This window comes from Oryctolagus cuniculus, chromosome 5, assembly GCF_051225735.1.
Source record: "Oryctolagus cuniculus isolate XC-2025 breed Fujian yellow rabbit chromosome 5, ASM5122573v1, whole genome shotgun sequence".
Taxonomy (NCBI): Eukaryota; Metazoa; Chordata; class Mammalia; order Lagomorpha; family Leporidae; genus Oryctolagus; species Oryctolagus cuniculus.
In genome coordinates, this window is record NC_142871.1 from 46,324,981 (window position 1) to 46,345,305 (window position 20,325).

General features: G+C 35.8%; 1 protein-coding gene and 2 long non-coding RNA genes across 4 annotated transcripts in view; 2 read left to right on the forward strand and 1 right to left on the reverse strand.

Moving 5' to 3' along the window:
- LOC149126487 (uncharacterized) overlaps positions 1-2,763 on the forward strand; it is a 68,492-nt gene extending 65,729 nt beyond the window's left edge. For both annotated transcript variants that reach the window (XR_016234508.1, XR_016234507.1), the window contains exon 3: positions 2,627-2,763. This is a non-coding gene — a long non-coding RNA (uncharacterized LOC149126487). The remainder of the gene's footprint in view (positions 1-2,626) is intronic.
- Positions 232-12,426, reverse strand: LOC149126489 (uncharacterized). Its single transcript, XR_016234509.1, has 3 exons — positions 12,268-12,426; positions 8,430-8,639; positions 232-340 (listed from the first exon to the last, which is right to left on the reverse strand). It is a non-coding gene; the product is annotated as an uncharacterized LOC149126489 (long non-coding RNA).
- Positions 12,427-17,321: 4,895 nt separating this feature from the next.
- TRDN (triadin) overlaps positions 17,322-20,325 on the forward strand; it is a gene marked incomplete at its 5' end in the record, with an annotated part of 426,652 nt that continues 423,648 nt past the window's right edge. Inside the window, 1 exon segment of the mRNA NM_001082743.1 lies at positions 17,322-17,485. Coding sequence (NP_001076212.1) covers positions 17,464-17,485 — 22 coding nt within the window.

The following is a 20,325-nucleotide window of genomic DNA, read 5'->3' on the forward strand; positions in this document are numbered from 1 at the left end:
GTGACTCTATAGGGAAGATTTTTGCAAACAGTTATTTATTAAGATTTTACGTGTTCTAGTAAGACAAACTGGCAGCCTACAACAAGGATTATTTGTCAAAAGTATAAGTTGCTTGAAAAATTGGACTGCCATATTTTAAGAATGATTGAAATTCAGCAGATTTTATTTGCCCATGTCTATAATAACTGTTTATTGAAGTTTCCTCTCTTATAAATTCTATTTTCTTTCTACTTACAAAGCTCTGTCTGAAAATTGTCCATCTTTCATTAATATTCATTGGGATTCTTTAGTTCTCTAATTTGTTTCCCTGTGTCTCTGTTTTCTAAGAATGACGTTGCACCTGGTGAAAACAAACAACCATTAATTTTGAGCCATTTTGAAATTAAGCAGCTTCATGCACTTTTACCATACTGATTGCCTGACTTGCTTTTTCAGGTCCAGACTCAGTTTATTTTAACAGCAGACAACAGATTAATGACATGGCTCAGTTGATAAGTTAGTGTTTCAGATGGTGATTAAAACTGAGGCTACTGTTCCCTTCATAGTACCTTTTCCTTACCAAAATAATAATAATAATAATAATCAATTTTTTTCAGTTTTCTTCTTCTTTTTTTTTTTTTTTACAGGCAGAGTTAAATAGTGAGAAAGAGAGACAGAGAGAAAGGTTTTCCTTCCGTTGGTTCACCCCCCAAATGGCCGCCATGACCGGTGCACTGCGCCGATCCAAAGCCAGGAGCCAGGTGCTTCCTCCTGGTCTCCCATGCGGGTGCAGGGCCCAAGGACCTGGGCCATCCTCACTGCATTCCCGGGCTACAGCAGAGAGCTGGACTGGAAGAGGAGCAACTGGGACAGAATCCAGTGCCCCAACCGGGACTAGAACTTGGGGTGCTGGCACTGCAAGCAGAGGATTAGCCTAATGAGCCCTGGGGCTGGCCAAAAAATGTGTATTAATACAGAAACTACCATTACAGGAGTCTTATGAAAATTAAATCTATTAATATATGCAAAAGCTATCAAGATACACCTGGTCTATATTCATCCTATCATACTCGTCTTTTGTTACCGATCCTTTTGAAGTTTTTGTAACACTTGTAATACTTGAAATATTTGTAAACACTCCATTAAAATACTATTTATCACAATTACTGAGCTTTTTGGCCCTTCTTTAAAATTTGCTCCCAAAGTGATTAACTCATTTCATCCTAATCTTGACCCTGTCCATAAAATATTATTGTTTCCAGCTTTGTTGATGTTCCTGGTCAAATTTGAAAAATCCTTGTATTTTGTCATAACACGATCTCATTAAATACTATGCTTAGTATTTTAATTGTGAAATAACATAGTATGTGTAGAAACTAATTTTGCAAAAATGCAAATCTTAGAAGTTTAACAGAAGATATGTAGGTGCTCCTGTAGCCACCAACCAGATCCAGAAATAGAACATTGCCATCATCTAAATGCTCCTCTCAGTGATAATCACTTTTTTTCCTTCCAAAATGTTGATTCCTCTCTTCATATTTATGGAAGTTGCTTCCTTTATTTATTTGGATGTTGTCCATTTAAGCATGCATTTTTCAACATTATAATTTTATCTGACCTATTTCTAAAAATCTGTACAAACTGAATGGATGCTTTCACAATGTTTTCCTTTATAACCAGCTTATTTTACTCAACATTAAGCTTGTGAGATTTACCAATAGCTATAGTTCAATTTCCTAACAATATTAATACAATGTACCAATTAGCCATAATTTGTGAATTCTACTCTTGTGAATACATGTTTGTTTTGTTTTTAGCTGTTAATAACAAAGGTAGAGGGCCACTCTTGTACAATTTTCTCAGGATGCCTGGTGTACATGTTCTTGCACTTCTATTAGGTATGTGCTTGAGCTTGGGGTTTATATTAATGTTGGTTTTCCCAAGTAATTATCACCAGTTTCTAAACATAAAGTAATTTGTTAATTGTAATACTTTATCTGAAGATTATTTTGTATTTTCTATGCATACAATGATATCAGCTATGATTAATAACATTCAAATTTCTTCCTTTTGATTATTTCAATTTTTACTGATTTCCTTGTTACAATAAGACCAATGCCTCCAGTATAGTGACAAATAGCAATTACTGTGTTTTAGTCCTAGTTTTACATGGAAAACATTCAGCAGTTTACAATTGATGAACTATTTGCCAAATTTTTGTATAAAGGTCAAGGAAAATGCTTCATATTTATAAGCAAACATACAAGTATAAAAGAATATTTTATTATATAAAATCATTTTTGTACATTTGTTGAGATAGTCATATTATTTTTCACCCTCATTTGGTTAAGATGATGTATAATGTTAATGATTTTCTAATGTGAAACCAAATTTATATTCCTGGAGTAAACCCAAATTGACACGGGTACAATGACCATTTTATGTATCCTGGAATGTTACGCTAATTTTGTTAGAATTTTTCATTTGTGTTTATGAAGGAATTGGCTGGCTTGTAACTTATTTTTCTTGATATGTCCATTTCTGGTTTGTCATCAAGTTTATTACGAACTCTTAAAATCTGTTTTAGAATGGTAATTCTTTCTGCTCTGGAAGACTTATGGTTTTTGATGCTTTTTTTCAATTTCAGAGGAAGAGGACATGGAGAGACACAGACAGTTGGAGAGGCAAACAGACTCGTTCCTCATCTTCTTCCATCCCTTCTCCTCCCTCCCTCCATTGCTTTCTTCCTTCCTTGTGGTATGAGTACTGAATGTCTATTCTTGGTAAATGGCCAGCACACAATATAATCTTATTAACGATAGTCATCATGTTGTTCATCAGATCTCTGGACTTACTCATCCCATATAACTGCAGTTGTATACCTTTTGGTATTTATGCTTTTATTTTCTAATTCTCCCTGTGTAATACTGTTTTACTCTATTTCTAGGTATTATTTTTCTAAATCTCATATATGAATATACTGAAAAAGTTCATGGAAAGCACATATTATGAAAAAATACATGGATTTCAAACTTTTTGTGAGCTTTTTGCACTAAAATAAAGTTATTTTTAATCATCATTTTCATGAGCTTTTTGAAGTGCTTTTGTGTAAGTGAAATTATGCATTTTTTTCTATCTCCATCTTACTTTACGTAGCATGATATTATTTAAACTCATTCATGTTATCACAAATGATAGAATCTCCTTTTTGAAGGTTGAGCAATGTCCGTATATATTTAAATATTCACCCATCAACGTACATGTTGATTGTTTATATATCTTGTGTATTTTGGATTTACCCTTTAATCTCTGGGTAGTCTTTCAATGAAGAATGCTCATAAGATTCATTCTCTTTTGTGAGTACATGTACCCTAAATCCTTGTTTTAGTACATGAAGACTGTCAAAAGCACAACTCAGGGCCAGCAGTGTGGAGTTGTAGGCTAAGCCTCTGCCTGCGATGCTGGCATACCATGTGGGTGCCATTTTGTGTCCAGGCTGCCCTTCTTCCAAAAAAGTTCTCTGCTAGTGGCCTGGGAAAGCAGTGGAAAATGGCCCTTGCACCTGTGCAAGAGACCTGGTGGAAGCTCCTGGCTCCTGGCTTCAGATCAGCCCCACTCTGGCAGTTGCAGCCATTTTGAGAGAGAACCAGTGGATGGAAAACCTTTCTCCTTGTCTTTCTCTTTCTCTGAAACTTTGCCTCTCAAATAAGTAAATAAAATCTTAAAAAAAAGTACAGATCAGCCATTCAACTTTCAGGAGCCCTTTCTGAAATAACGACCCCATGGGAAGACAAATTCATAAGCCGGACTTGCATCCTTACTGGATCCTAGTTCACTAATTGTTTTAGGTTTAAATTATTATAACATAATATCGTAATATCATTATTATGTTCTGCTCTGCTGCTTTCCCAGTCCGTTAGCAGGGAGCTGGATAGGAAATGGAGCAGCCAGGTCTCCATCCCATGTGGGCTATGGCATTATTCACTAGGACACAGAGCAAGCCCTATACCCTATTTCTATTAATATACACAGTCATGTCCAAATTTTTCACAGTTCCTAGGCCAACGTTGCCCTTTGTCTTCTACTAGGTTGATACATAGGAGTCGGGCAATGATGTGCATATAGATTAGGCAAAGGGGGTTGGGCTTTGTATGTAACTGTGTTTTGATTGTAGAACTTTTATTAACTTTTTCACTTGGTTCAAAAGATGTGCTGTGGTCTTTATGTTTGTGTCTCTTCTAAGTGTTTGTGTCTCCTTAAATTTATTTCAAACTCTCAGTGTTTGTATATCTTCAAAATTCTTAGCCCTCAGGTGATGGTGGGGCTTTTGAGAGAGATGATTAGATCATAATGACATGAAGCCCTCATGAATGTGAATGGAATTAGTGCCCTAGAAAAGAGACTTCGGAGAACTGCCGTGCCCCTTCCACCTTGTAAAGACACAGCAAGAAAATGCTACCAATGCACAAAGAAACATGCCCTAACCAGACAATGAATCTGCTCACTCTTTGATCTAAAACTTCACAACCTCCAGAATTGTGAGAAGTAAATTTCTGTTGTTTATAAGCTACCCAGGCTAAGGCATTTTGTTACAGAAGCCTGAGTGTGATAAAACAACCTAGGAGGATGTTGTGACCAGTGTCCAGAAGGCACATTTTTTTCTTTTGCATCAGTTTTTAATACGGTTCAGCAATTTACTTGCATGGGCATATGACAGAAACAAAGATGGAGAAGAAATTCATCTAGGCACTAAACTTTCCATTGATTATGAATTTCTGGGACATTAAAAGATGTCAGTGACAAACAGTGCTACAGTAAATGTAGTGATTTTGGAGAACAGAGGAAAAACATTGGGGAAAAATAACAAGTAAGGAAACCAAAAATACCTCTCCGCTCTGATGTGCAAGAGAAACTATTGTCCCGCTTGATGAACTAATGAGAAACACTTTCTTCAAGCAATGGGTGGTGCTCAGTGATATTACCAAGGCTGGGGAACACAGTAAGAGACAGGATTTCACTGAAAAGAATATGACTTTCTAAAGGGTATTTTTGTATGTAGTTTTTAAGGAAAATGGAAGCAACAAATTAGTCCTTGTTCCTTTCTGAACCATGTTGATATTCTGCACAATGCTACTTTTTTCCTTCATTTTGAAGAGATTACTCTGTGTCCACCATTATATATTGAATGCATATTACTTAAATTTATCATGTAACCCATTAGATATTTATCATAGATTGTTTGCATTTATCCTTTAGATTTATATTTATCATTTAACTTTATATTCATCTTTTAATTCTAAAAAGTCTAAAGCAGATGGAGGGCTTTGCTTAACAAAGATAAATCAATTGACATAATTTTGTGCTTAGGCCCTTTGAGGGGGAGCTGAGTATGTTTTCACTTTTATTTTAAATAGTTGTGTTGGAAAGACAGGACATTGCACACTGAAGTATTTAGCTGTAAATATTTACAAATAATTGTGTGTTTGTTTCTACTCTTCTATGCAGTCAATAAGAAATATTTATTTCATCCACCTTGTATATTTTCACTGTTATAGCAATAACATTTTACTCTTTCGGCAGCTGCTCTTTTGCCCTGACTCTGTTCTGTATGTTTTTTGGTAAGGCTGCCAAAATCACTGTACTGTGCCCTTTATGCCAAAGTTTTTGGCTTGGGCCAATCAAAGTATCCAGTTTCCCTGGTTAAGAGATGGATTGGGAAATATACATGTGATTTGAGTCAAACCAATAAGGGCCCATCCTTATAATTTTTAAATACAGACATTGGGAAAAGACAACTCTCCTTTATGGGGCCGTACTCTTGATTGATCTGAATTAACTTCACATTTTTTTTTAACTTTTATTTGGTAAATATAAATTTCCAAAGTACAGTTTATGGATCACAATGGCTTCCCCCTCCCATAATTTCCCTCCCACTCGCACCCCTCCCATCTCCCACTCCCTCTCCCATTCCATTCACATCAAGATTCATTTGAATTATCATTATATACAGAAGATCAACTTAGTATATATTAAGTAAACATTTCATCAGTTTGTAGCACCCAGAACATAAAGTGTAAAATACTGTTTGAGTACTAAACTAGTTATAGCATTAATTCCCATTGGACAACACATTAAGGACAGCGATCCCACATGAGGAGTAAGTACACAGTGACTCCTGTTGTTGACTTAACAATTTGACACCCTTGTTTACGGCGTCAGTAATCTCCCTAGGCTCTAGTCATGAGTTGGAAGCCTTTTGGGTTCGCCGACTTCGATCTTATTCAGACAGGGTCATAGTCAAAATGGAAGTTCTCTCCTCCCTTCAGAGAAAGGTACCTCCTTCTTTGATGGCCCCATTCTTTCCACTGGGATCTCACTCACAGAGATCTTTCATTTAGGTTTTGTGTTTTTTTTTTTTTTTTTTTTTTTTTTTTCCCCAGAGTGTCTTGGCTTTCTATGCCTAAAATACTCTCATGGGCTCTTCAGCCATATCCGAATGCCTTAAGGGCTGATTCTGAGGCCAGAGTTTATTTAGGACATTTGCCATTCTATGAGTCTGCTGTGTATCCCACTTCCCATGTTGGATCATTCTCTCCCTTTTTAATTCTATCAGTTAGTATTAGCAGACACTAGTCTTGTTTGTGTGATCCCTTTGATTCTTAAACCTATCAGTGTGATCAATTGTGAACTGAAATTGATCACTTGGACTAGTGAGATGGCATTGGTACATGCCATCTTGATGGGATTGTATTGGAATCTCCTGGCAAGTTTCTAACTCCACCATTTAAGAGGAAATCCAAATGGCCATCAGACACATGAAAAAATATTCAAGATCACTAGCAATCAGGGAAATGCAAGTCAAAACCACAATGAAGTTTCAGCTCACTCTGATGAGAATGGCTCACATTCAGTAATCTACCAACAATAGATGCTGGCGAGGATGTGGGGAAAAAGGGACACTAACCCACTGTTGGTGGGAATGCAAACTCGTTCAGCCACTATGGAAGTCAGTTTGGAGATTCCTCAGAAACCTGAATATAACCCTACCATACAACCCAGCCATCCCACTCCTTGGAATTTACCCAAAGGAAATTAAATTGGCAAACAAACAAGCTGTCTGCACATTAATGTTTATTGCAGCTCAATTCACAATATTTAAGACCTGGAACCAACCCAAATGCCCATCAACAGTAGACTGGATAAAGAAATTATGGGACATGTACTCTATAGAATACTATACAGCAGTCAAAACAATGAAATCCAGTCATTTGCAACAAGATGGAGGAATCTGGAAAACATTATGCTGACTAAATTAAGCCAGTCCCAAAGGGACAAATATCATATGTTCTCCCTGATCAGCGACAACTAACTGAGCACCAAAGGGGAAACCTGTTGAAGTGAAATGGACACTATGAGAAACAGTGACTTGATCAGCCCTTGTCCTGACTGTTGATGTAAAATGTAATACTTTATCCCTTTTAGTATTTTTTTCTTCTAGTACTATTGGTTGAACTCTGTAATTAACACACAATTATTCTTAGGTGTTTAAGTTTTAACTGAAAAGTGATCCCTGTTAAATGTAAGAGTGGGAATAAGAGAGGGAGGAGATGTACAATTTGGGACATGCTCAATCGGACTTGCCTCAAATGGTGGAGTTCACATTATTTATAGTCATGTTGTTATCTGGCCACACCACATGGAAAAAATCTTTATAAAATAATAGAGAATGGAACAAATATATAGACAGGAGCAGAGGTGAAAAATGGAGCACATACTCATGACATTAGTCACGTCCCTGGTTTCAAAGCCATGGTATTCATCCAACTCATTTTAGGATTCAGAATAGACAGAAGGGGATTGGGATTTGTGGTAAATGCTCTTGCTGAAATACAGACAGAGTGGTTAAGGGGAGAAGAGCAAGGTGTAATGTAAACAGCACTGGGCTCAGATTCTAGTTCAGCCTTCTCAATAATTTACGGTAATGTGAGTATGCCATCTTAGCCTTTCTCAGTCTTAGTTCTCTCCTCTGAAAAATGGCAGCTTCAGTTAGATCTAAGATCCTTGAAACCATGAACATATGTGTCCTAGTCACCTCTAAACTAATTCTTCAGCATAAGTGTTCCTCCTGTGAATTGCTAGATGTTTAATATTTTTGGTAACATTTTCTTTTTTCCTTTCCTTTGCCTTTAAGCTTTTTGGCTTAATAAAAAAATATGATGCTGCCAGCTTAATCCAGTGGAATGTAAATGTAATCAGCGTCTAAATCAAACGTGTCTGTAGTCCACAACATTTCAAAAGCAACAACAAAATTATAGATCCTTCTAATTTGAACCATCTGAAGTAACTGCTGATTTTTATGGTTGCAGTGGAATAGTGAATTGTCAGAATTGATTGTCTTTGCAAATTATCATGCTGAAAGCTTTTGTACATACAGACACAGCTGCCCCTACCTTAATTTGCAGGTTCTGGGAAATTAGCTCTGCTCCTGTTTGTGGAGGTCTCAAGGTTTCCATTCCGTTTCAGTGACTTCCTCCTACGTTCAAAGAATTTAGCTTCGTCATAGCTTCATCATAGTGCCCACAGGATGTGAACTGTGGTGGCTGCACGGACTGCAGTGTTGGGAGACTCCTGAGAGAGGATGCTATATGCATAAGCAGGGTCTACAAGGGCACAAGACAGGGAAATGTGACTTCTGCCATGAGATGTCCTATCCAATTGCTAACTTAATTTCAAATTTCAAATGCTATTTTCTTCCTAATAGAAAACTTTCAAAATAAGTTTCTAAATTACAGGACTGAGCCTTTGCTTTGCACATAACTGGCTTCCCCACTGGGTAATACATTTTGAGTACATTCTACATTATTCTTTATATTCAATCATCTATTCTACTTACTGACCATGCCAAGACAGCATGAATTTATATCCCCAGTGTCTTTCACAACTCCAATTTGTTCCCAGCATGAAATACCACTTGTATTGGTTTGAAATTCTATTCTAAACTTAGAGCCCATGACTTCTGTGTGGGTTGTAGAGTTGACAAAACACTTCCTTTGTTCGTAACGTAAATCCACCATGAATTTACTTTCAGGTAGTCAGACTGACACTGTTGGGGGCGTGTAAGACAGAAAATAACTCCTGTTAAATAAAAGGATAAGGAGTTAGGAAAGGAAGATCTATTTTGTTAAATGGAATTTTCAGAACAAGTGGTTGTGGTTTCTATCAAAAGGGATTAAGAATAAAAATAAAATGTTTAAATGAGAGTGAATACACATTGAGAAGTCAAGGAAGGCAACGATATGCCAGTTGTGACAACATTTAATAATTTTAAAATTAATTATACCATTGAAAATGGAGAATTCTGACTTCAAATGAATAATGAACAGAAAATCAGACACAGCTCTGAAGTGGAATGTGATTTTCATGAGGATGGGAACATTTAACATTTATACAGCAGTTCATATTCTCAAAGTCATATGTCAGTGACAACTATGAAATACATCTTTAATTTGATGAAAGACTCTTCAGTGCAGCATTCAGGTGGCAACTTACTCCCCTCCCCAAATAAAAGAAGAGAAACAAAGAAGATATGTTAATAAATAAATATTTAAAATCTTCTTATAAATATGGAAGCTAAATACTCTCTTATCCAATAACTGAAAATGGATTAATTCTTAGTATGTATGTCTTTGTTTTTCACTCACATGAATATTCACAGGATGGCACAGCTCTTCATGTGTTTAGAAGCTAAATGTAATCTATATATTGAATGCATATAAAAAACTCTGACTTGTAAATATGTACTGGACCTTAAGTAGAAGCCATTTAGAGCATATATTTTCTTTAAAACTTGCATGTCTACATTGTTCTTCCCATATCGTTGCCTCTGCTGAATTTTTAACTTTTCTTGAAGGTAATACCTAAATTCACCCTAGTCAATATGAGAAGGAAATGAGTTTTTATGTTAATTGGGAAGTATATTTAGAGAACTTTTTGGATTTTACCTCTTTAATTACCCTGATTAATGGGATCTGGATTTGTTGCTACAAACTTGGGTATCTAACTCTATGTAACCTTCTACTATAACAATGAAATTCTTAGGTCAAGTTTCTCTACCTTGCAGCTTTCTGAAGCTGTTTTTTATATAAAATATTTATTTATTTGTTTGTTTATTTTTTTGAAAGAGTTACAGAAAGTGAGGGAGAGATAGAGACAGCTTCCATCCACTGGTTCATTCCCCTTATGTCCACAATTTGCGTCAGGCTGAAGTCAGGAGCCAGAAGCTTCATCTGGGTCTCCCTAGTGAGTGGCAGGGACCCAAAAACTTGGGTCATTTTTGCTGCCTTCCCCAGGTCATTATCAGGGAGCTGGATTGGAAGTGGAGCAGCCAAGACATGAACTGGCTCCCACATGGGGTGCAGGTGTCACAGGTGCCTCCTCTACCCACTATGCCACAACACCATCTCCTCTGAAACCTTTAGAATTCTCTTCAAGATGTCATTCCAAACTTAAGACTTCTTTGCTCAGAACATGATGTTAAATCAGAGAAAACAACAACATTAGGCACTAATTCCTTAAATTGTCTTCATCACAACTAAAATATTGTCCAAGCTTATGTCCAGCCTTACTTTTCTTCTTTTATTTTTGCTAACAGTTTAAGAGTGTTCTCCATATGAGTGCTAATTTTATCCTCCCATCTGCTTTAAACTTGCTATTGTCTATTTTCTACCCCATATCATTAATCTCTCCCTCTTAGTTCCTGTATTTTTTTCCTCAAAGGATAAACATATGAAGACTCTGATGTTAAAAAAAAAAACTCCTAATTTAGCCTGTGTCTTCCTGTAATTATTAATATATATTTTTTCTTTTTAAAACATTGTTGTTAAAGGATATTTCAAGTTCACTATTTTAATTGTCAGCTGCTCCACGATCTGAAATCTGGTTTCTATTTCTAAGATACCATTGGATTTGTCTTAAGGAAAATAAAAATCACTTTGTTATTATACATAGTCTTCCTCAAAGAGAGCTTTTATCGTTATATGATTTTTCTTAAAATACTTCAGTATAATCCCAAATCTGGGTTAAGTCCAAATACCTGAGTATGAGTTATAAGACATTGAGCATTTCCCCCTTATTATTTTTGTTTCTTCTTTTGAAGCTTCTTAACAAACACCCTGTGACCAAATCTTACTGAACTATTTAAAGTTAGGCCTCTGGAATTTTTCCCAAATTGTTTCTTCCACTTGGAAACCATGTCCCTAATAAACCATCTATACTAATGACAAATAATTTTTATATTTCCAGACTATATTTGCAATATTTGTTTTCTTTAAAAGCTTTCCTCTTTTGTTTGTTTATTTATTTGAAACAGTGTAAGTGTGTGTGTGTGTGTGTGTGTGAGAGAGAGAGAGAGAGAGAGAAAGAGAGAGAGAGAGAGAAAGGAAATCTTCCATCTGCTGATTCACTCCCCATATGTCCAAAATAACCAGAAGTAGGCCAGATCAAAACCAGGAGCCAGGAGCTCTATGACAGTCTCTTATAGGGGTGGCAGAGATCCAAGTACTTGAGTTACCCTCTGATGTCTTCCATAGTATACATTAGCAGGAAGCAGGATCTGAAGCAGAGGCAGGACTCATTCCCTGGTACTTGGATATGGGATAAGGATATCACAAGCAGCAACATAACACACTGAAAAACCATGCTTGCCCACCATTCTTGTTCTGTTACAACTCCCTTTCTGCATCTCAAATGCATATTAAAATGCTTGGTCCACCTTTTCAACTCTTACTAGACCATGAGGTCCTTGAAGACAAGACCCTTGTCCTATTAACCTTGGTGTCTCTAGACCTTATCTTAGTGCTCAGAGCCATGAGATAATACATATTTATTGAGCAGTGGGATTAATTGGTATAAGTTAATTTCTTATTGATATGTAACCTCACAGGTTGGTGCCTGCAGTTGTTACTTAGTAATGATAAAGTAGATACAATAAAATGCATTGTTGGTCATGTAAAGCATGGAAACATAAGGAGCAAGAAGATATTGTGCATTTTTATAGGATACGTAAATAGAAATATTTGATAAAATCATCTAAAAATTAAATTTGCATCTAAGAATTTATCAACAGCTATTCAATTTTCTATAAAAAGGTATTTATGCTTTTATAAGGAAAGAGAAAAGAATAAGTCATAAGTTGCTTTGAATATCAACCAGGAATATAGACTGAAAGTTGTATGCGATTGCAGAATAGTAAGAATAATCCGAATTATAGATGCCACCGGGGCCACCTACTGCAGGATATTGCAGATCTTCATGAAGAGGCAGTGGGAGTGGATGGATGGCAGCTCTTCAGACAACAGAAGCTCTTAGAAGGAAGGGACAGTCTCTGCCTTTGTTAACTGAAGACTAGATTGACGCAGGCACATCTCTAAGAGAATGTTTGACAATGTCAAATGTGTGTGAGGAAAGAAGCTTGATATTGGAAACTGGGCTATTCATGAGTCAGAGTGAAAGAGAGGAAAGTTTTTAATTGCCCTGGAATGCCTTCTGTCATTTGAAACGATCTGGATTACACAGTTTCTAAATAATCAGATGGCAAGCCAAACCTATGGAATGACTTTCAACTCTTGATTAAAGAAATGAGCACAGGCCATTTAGAGAAAAGTAATGATGACAGATTTTTCACAACACAAATAGAAAACAAAACAAGTTAAAATGAAGTGAACAGCAGTGCTAAGATAAAGTAAGATTAATAGACTAATAGTTCAACTGAGGCTTTTCTTGTGATTTTGAAAACTGTTTTAACAAGTATAGACTTCAGAGAATTTTCTAGATCATGTGTTAGGATTTCAGGGTCGAATATAAACAAATACAATCCAATGAACTCCATGTTCACTTCCTATATTCCTAATTTTTGCATATTTTTAATTCTAAAGTTTAATGAGCCAATATTTATTCTTTCCAGATCTAACTTTTAAAAAGTCTTTCTTACTTAGAAAGCATAAAGGAAACCTCTTTTGTATATTTTCTCTGATAAGCTACTTCAACTGAGACACTAAAAAGTAGTCTATACTTTGCTCTCAATTATGAGTTCTTCTCAATATAGTTTTAATTTTCCAAATCATTTTGGTTTGTCATTTATCTTTATATCCAATTATAAGGAACCTTGAAATTTCTAAATGGCAGTTATAGCAGTTACTGTTTTAAGATCCAAGTAAAAGAACACTTTCTACCCCACTTGACTAGTCTAGAACTTTACATGTAGTAAACTTAAGTGTTCTATATTATACAAAGGTTTTTTATATCATTTCATGCATTTGTCTCTATAAGCTAAGAGACAGAAGACATTTAGAAGTAACCCCAAAATTGCAGTTTTTCTCAAATACTCCCAGTACTTGAAAAGTATAGAACTGGTAGTAAATAGTTATTTATTCCCAATTATGCCTCTTTTTGTCATTCCACAGTGAGTAAGTGAGGAAGTAAGTAATCAAATAAATAAATCAACTTTAAAAATCACACTTAACAAGAAAATGCACTGTGGTCTTAAAAATGTTTGTTTTATTTTATTTTATTATTTTTTGGTGGCAACCAAAGTCACCAAAAGTTCTCTCGTTGCCTCCTGAATCTTTATACATTTTGAAACTCACTGTGGATGAGAGTATCTTGTTCATAGCCAAATACAGTATATATCTTACTGGTTGTTTATCATAATGGCAGACAGGGCAGCAAGGTGATCCCCTAAGAAAGAACATTTTGATCTATTAAAAATCACAAGGAGTAGTGATCAGTATAAGCAAGCTGTGGAGGCAAGTTGACTTAAATGCAACATTTAATAGAGCAAACTTTCATGGATTATCATTGACTTATATAGACTAGCTCAGCTGCTAGTGTCCTAGTTTCATAAATGTCCATGTAGGTAAACCTTTGATAAGTCTATCTGTGCTGATGGTAGCAAAATGGAAATTATGAGGCCATATCAAAATGCTGAGGAGAGAAGATTTTTTTCCATAAAAGTAATTTTATTTAAATGAGTAGCTCACCGGAAAAAAAAAAAAATAAGATAACAAGCAGAGAAAGGGAAAAGTGGGAGCAGCAGGAGTAGCCTGTGCTGTCTTCTGGTTTTGAGAGCCTGTTTCTCACCTTCTTTTTTTTTCCCCAAAGAAAACTTTTTATATTAAGGAATACAAACTTCATGCATTTCATAAGTACAACTTTAGGAATATAGTGATTCTTCCCACCGGTGCCCATATGTAAAACCGGCAATGCAGGCGGTAGCTTTACTGGCCATACCAGAATGCCGACCCTTTTTCTTTTTTACTATTTGTTGAATTCTTTAATAAACTGAAAGTATGTCATTGAAACAATTAAAAGAGTAAGAAAAGAAGAAGGAGGGAGGGTGGGAGCATGGGTAGGGGAGAAGGTAGGGTGGGAAGTATCGGGAGCATGGGTAGGGGAGAAGGTAGGGTGGGAAGTATCTCTATGCTCTTAAATCTGTATATATGAAATACATGAAATTTGTTCACCTTATGTAAATAAAAAATTGAAAAAATAATTCTAGTCAAATATGCTAGAAAAATGCTAATTTCTCAGTGTACAATAAGATTTATCACCTCATCTCATAGATGAGTTTTGTAAAACCTATTGCTTAAAAAGCACATTTATTGCCTAGGATAATTTTTTGTCATCTTTTTCCTTCCATTATATATAATATGGACTTAGTGATTGGAATATTGAAAGCAATATCAATCACTAGAAATTTAGTATTCTTGCTCTGTAATCTCATTTTAAGTTTTTACTGAACAAGAGTTTGAAATTGAGAGGTTTTTTCCTCTAAGTTAGTTTTATTTAGGCCTTGACCTATGGAATACTAGATATTATTTCTTCAGTTAATGGGAGGGAGTAATTATTAAAGTGGTGAATGGAGACATAAAGAACTGTGTTATGTTCAAATTGAAAGTGCTGCAGAGTCATCGAATGGAGCTGTCTTTGGGGGCAGAAACTGTTATTAGTCTCTTCTAGACAAACTTAGTGCTCCAGGAAGCTACTTCAAGGATTTGCAACTTTCATTCCTGTTGGTGGACTTAATGTGGGATACTTCTGTTTACTGCAAACAGTTATACAGTCAGTTCTCCAGACTCCTGGGTTCTGCATTCAGAGACTGCATTCAGAGACTAAGTAGATCAAAATTATTTTAGGGGTAGGTGCTGTGGCTTAGAGGGTTAAGTTGCTGGCAACCCATGTCAGATTGCTAGTTCATGTCCAGACTACATGGTTTCTGATCCAGCTTCCTACTAATGCGCCCGGAAAGGCAGTGGGTGATTGCCCAGGTGCTTGGGTCCCTGATGCTCATGGGGGAGAACCAGAAAGATTTCCTGGGTCCTGGCTTGGCCTGCCCCAGATGTTTGATGACTGAATCATTGCATGGAATCTCTCTCTCTCTCTCTCTCTCTCTCTGCCGCCCCCACCCCATTATTTCCCTGATACTCTGAATTTTCAAGAAAGAAAGGAAGAGAGAGAGAGAGATAGACAGACATAGAGAGAGAGATTAAGGGAGGAAGAAAGAAATGGAAAGAAGGAAAGAAGGAAGGAAGGGAAGGGAGGGAGAAACGGAGAGAGGGAGGGAGGGAGAGAGGAAGGAAGGAAGAAATATTTTAAAACTGGAAAACATATTGTGTATTAAATATGCACTTTTTGTCACTGTTACCTAAATAATACAGCATATTAAGTATATACATACCATTTACATTGTATTCAGTTTTATGAGTAAACTAAAGATGAAGTATAGGAGAAAAGGTGTGTAGCTGCTATGTAAACACTATGCCATTTTGTATAAGGTACTGGATCACTCTTAAATTTTAATTCTACAGAACCAACCCCCTGTGAATACCGAAAAACAACTATCTTTGCAAGAAAGCCTCACTTCTTAGAAAAGACATTAGACTATTTGCCAAAAGCCCCTAGTCTACTCTTAGTTGAGGCACCTGTGAAAGATTGTGATGTTACCTGGAATTATAGCCTCTTTGGTGATTTAAGCATACTTACTAATTTATTAATGTAGCTGATAAATGAGTACTTTCTATTGTGCCAGGAATTGTGGCAGCAAATATATACAGAAATACTAACCTAGAGGTGGTCATTTTCTGCGGAAACAACTCAACTGTCCACTCTTCCAGCACAAATTTTAGAATAAGAGATGTGGTTTGTATTATGATCTATGATAGAACATCCAAATTCAAGAGATTCTGACAATAAAATGCCACAAAGCTGGAAGATGAAACAAGCATTTTTTTTGGGTTGAATATGAAAGTACTCTAGGAGATAAGTGTAGTCAACTCTCAATTGTTTCAGCATTGGTTAGAGTTTATGATTATCAATGACCTTTAATTCTCCTTCTTCTTCCAGCCACCAGCTACTAAATATTTCTCTGCTCATTAACACCTGTCTGGGAGTGGGAAGGTGAAATGCTAATCAACCAATTTGGCTAATTGTTAGCTACTGCTATGATTTTTTTTTAAAATTTATGGTAGGGAAAAGTTGAAATCCTTTCCAAAAGGGACAGCTATGAATACACTTTATGTCACTCTTCCTTTTTTTTATTTCATTACATACACAAATTCAGGTATTTTGTTTTCAGTGAGGTACTAAAGAAAATGCAAAGTCTAGTAATTTATCTGTTCTTAAGTATCATAGCATAACTTCATATTACATATTTCTTATTGGCCAGTATTTAGAAAATATTAATCATCTACAACATGACGACTTTAGAAGCAAGCTTCAAGGCTTAATAGTCACAATTTTAAGTATAGCTTATGTAAGTAACTGCATCTGTTAAGTGGATTTGGACAAATAGGGAATCAACTTTGAGAAAATTACTTACAACTTCTCTCTCCTTTGCCTCTGTTAGACATTACAGGACCCTCCCCCAGCCAAATAAGGGAGCAAGGAATGCTCTCAGCACCAAGGGCACTAAGAATAAATCTGCGCTATCATGGATAAGATTACTTTCAACTCTTTATTTCGTGTTTTCTGACACAGACCTCAAGATCTGTAATTATCTTAGAGGAACTGTGGGGGCTTAGACAGTACTTTTTAGTTTTTGTTCCTTGGGCTTCTTGTGAGTTTGTGTGTGTGTGTGTGTGTGTCTGGCACTGGCAAACTGGTAGGGTGTGTGTGTGTGATTCTCTAAAGTGCCAAGAAAAAAAAAGTGCTGAAGAGTCCTAGGGAGATGAGGCTATTTTTGTTTGAAGCTGATACTTCTAGCTGAGCCACAAGTGCAGCCTGGAAAGGGCTTAAGGTTGTTTCCAGGGGGAGAACTCTGCAGCGAAGAGGCAAAGTTCAACAGGACAACAAAGAAGCTGCAGAAACAGCCAGGAAAACGAAGAGCCCTCACGTTATAACACAGAGCCCCCTACCAGAGTTCTCTAAGATATTCTGCCAGGTACAACTTGACGGAAACTTTCCACCTGACTTTTACTTCCTACCACCACCATGACTGAGATCACTGCTGAAGGTATTGCTGCTATTTTCTAGTAGTATCAAATAGGGGAAAATGTGTAAACTGACAGTGTGCTGTCTATGTGCCCATTTAAAATGTTGCTTTTATGCAATTGTCTTATTCAATAATTATGTATAAGACTGGAGACATGGAGTTGGAAACCAAGGGGCAGTGTGATTTGAACGCTGGGGGATTGAAAAGGAACTTCTCTAAAATTTTGCATGGGGAAACTGTTCTCTGCTATAACCAAAGTCCTCACTGATTAACTGTTGTCTCCCACACCTCTATAAATAGCTATGGTCATGTAACATGATGGCTGATACCATATCTAGCAAAAATAACAAGGCTTGCAATGATGGAGACATGATTACTTAAAAATATTACTTTTAATGTTCAAATCAAATGCACCAAATGATTTGGTGCACTTTTTCTTTATATTTTTAAATGGAGATCTTTAACTTATTTTTATGTTCAAATGACTATATAAATACACACATACATTTGTAAGATTTACATAAAATTTAGTGCTCACTAAACTCATATCTACCTTACATTGGACGGCTACCCAGAGATAAAGCTTAAAATTCCACAAATTTATGGTAGATCAACATTATTTTTAAAATAAAGCAATTATGTGTTAGAATTTTGACTCTTTTCATCAATCAATTTATCTTTACCCTCTAAATTGTGAATTCCATCTTTACATTAAAATATTTCTGTTTCAATGCTTATACTGAAAAATTACAAGCTACAACTAAAACATGTAATTTGTATTACTTAACTATGTATTAAGTTTTATACACGCACATGCACAAACACTTGTATTTTTTTCTTAGAATAGAGAAACCCTTAAAAGCCACTGCATTTTGAATACAATCTTACTCTGGTTGGGATAGCAATTTGGGAGATGGATCTAAAATTTTCTTCTGACAGCTGTAAGAAAATCAGACAGGTGGTGCTCTTGACAGCTTCCAAGTCGAATGCTGTGCTGGTTTGTTTTGAATCTGAAAACTGAAAAATAGAATATCTGATTTTTGTCTTTTTTGGATAGAAATTAATATGGGCACAGTAATTTCTGTTAGAGTTTTCAGTCAAAATTGATAAAAATTACTTGTACTTTCCAAAGAGAAATTCAGTCTGGTACCCCAAACTAATAACAGAAATTATTTAGAGAGTTCTCTGTATTAGCTGTTTTGTTCAGAACACTGTGTAGTTATTTAGACCTCACACAATTCAATAAGGTAGCATTATGATCTCCATTTTACAGAAAAAGATAGTGTAATCAGATGTCCTGTGAGTTGCTCAAGACCATAATATTGCCAAGAGTTGAAGCCAGCGCTCTTAAATCTAGTTTGTTTGTTTTTTTTTTTTTCTTTTCTGTAAGAGGATATCTGGTTTACTCTTTACCAATTTTAGTTCAGAATTTAACTAAGTATAAATAGCCTTTTTTTTCCTATTCCTTAGATATACTGTATCACATGACCTTTAGTTTGTCTTAAAGAGAGCTGTCCATAAAAATTCTTGCTTAGGCCTGCGTAAGTTATTAAGATACCTATGCATAATGTTCTCTGCCTCTGTTCCAGATGTGGACCGCCAGTTGATTAAGGAGGTCAGTTGGCTAAACCATTTTGACTTGCCTATGGATTATACGATTCAGACCTTTTGCTTTATTCATAAAAGTTTTATAGGAGAATTCTGATCATGGAATAGAAATCTTATTTCTGCCTTATCCCTGTGGAGAGTATAAGGGATCTTGGAATACCTCTTAACATTACTCATAAAAATAACTGAATTAGTAATAAATTAAAAAAGAAAAAGCACCACCTGATTCCTAAGTGGTGATCATTTGCATTCTATGATCTTAACAGTTCACAGAATCTTTGTCATTTCAATACCCCTTAAGCATCATCTGCATTTCTGGAATGTTTTTAAATAATGTTTCTCAAATGCTATTAAATTGATACACAAAAAAGAACTTTTCTTTTAGGGTTAGTTCTACAGACATTTTCCGTGGTTATTCAAAGATTCTTACACACTGCTTTACTATAAGCTTTTCATTTTGTCATTGGGACTCTCACTTTTTTGTGTCATTTTGTACAAGGCCTTTGTGTAAGTTATTCCCTCAGACAGGAATAGTCTTTCCTTCCAATGGTTGCATTTCTTTTACAGCCTCTTTAGGATACATCACTGAAATATAAGCACTACCTTAAGAGTCTTATGCCATGTACCAATTACCCTGCCCAAACACTTATCACAAACAAAGCAGTCTAAAAAAACAACCAGAGCTCTTAACTTAGAGAGCTCTAGTCCACTGTTCTTACATCAAGTTTTGGATTAGATGACTTTCCTGTGGTCACTGATAACAGAGGAGAGAGGATCATAGGGAATAGATGACTCTGTAACAGTCATTGATAATTACAGGTCAGAGAATACAATTCATGGCTTCTTTCTTTTCCCCCAGTGCTTACTCAACTGCAGTCCATGGCATGTCTATCAATCAACCTTACCAAGTTCGTATATATTTCCACTGCATGCAAAGTGGATTATTTCATCTCATGAGACAAAGGAAACAATGCTAGAAATAGAATTGTACTTCAGGTACAAAGTAATAGGTAAATTAGTACTGGGGCAAAGTTAAATTCCAAAGAATTTGTGGGAAACAGCATGTTTGATTATGGTAATGATCAACTGACTAAATATAGTGACAAGAATAAAAACTCAAGTTCCTTCTGAGAACATAAAATATCAAGCACCGAATCAAACTTGTTATGTACTAATGTAATCATTTGGACAACCAAATGGGATAAATCATTTTTGTTTCTATTTATAGAATAAGAAGGTAAGGTTTAGAAAGA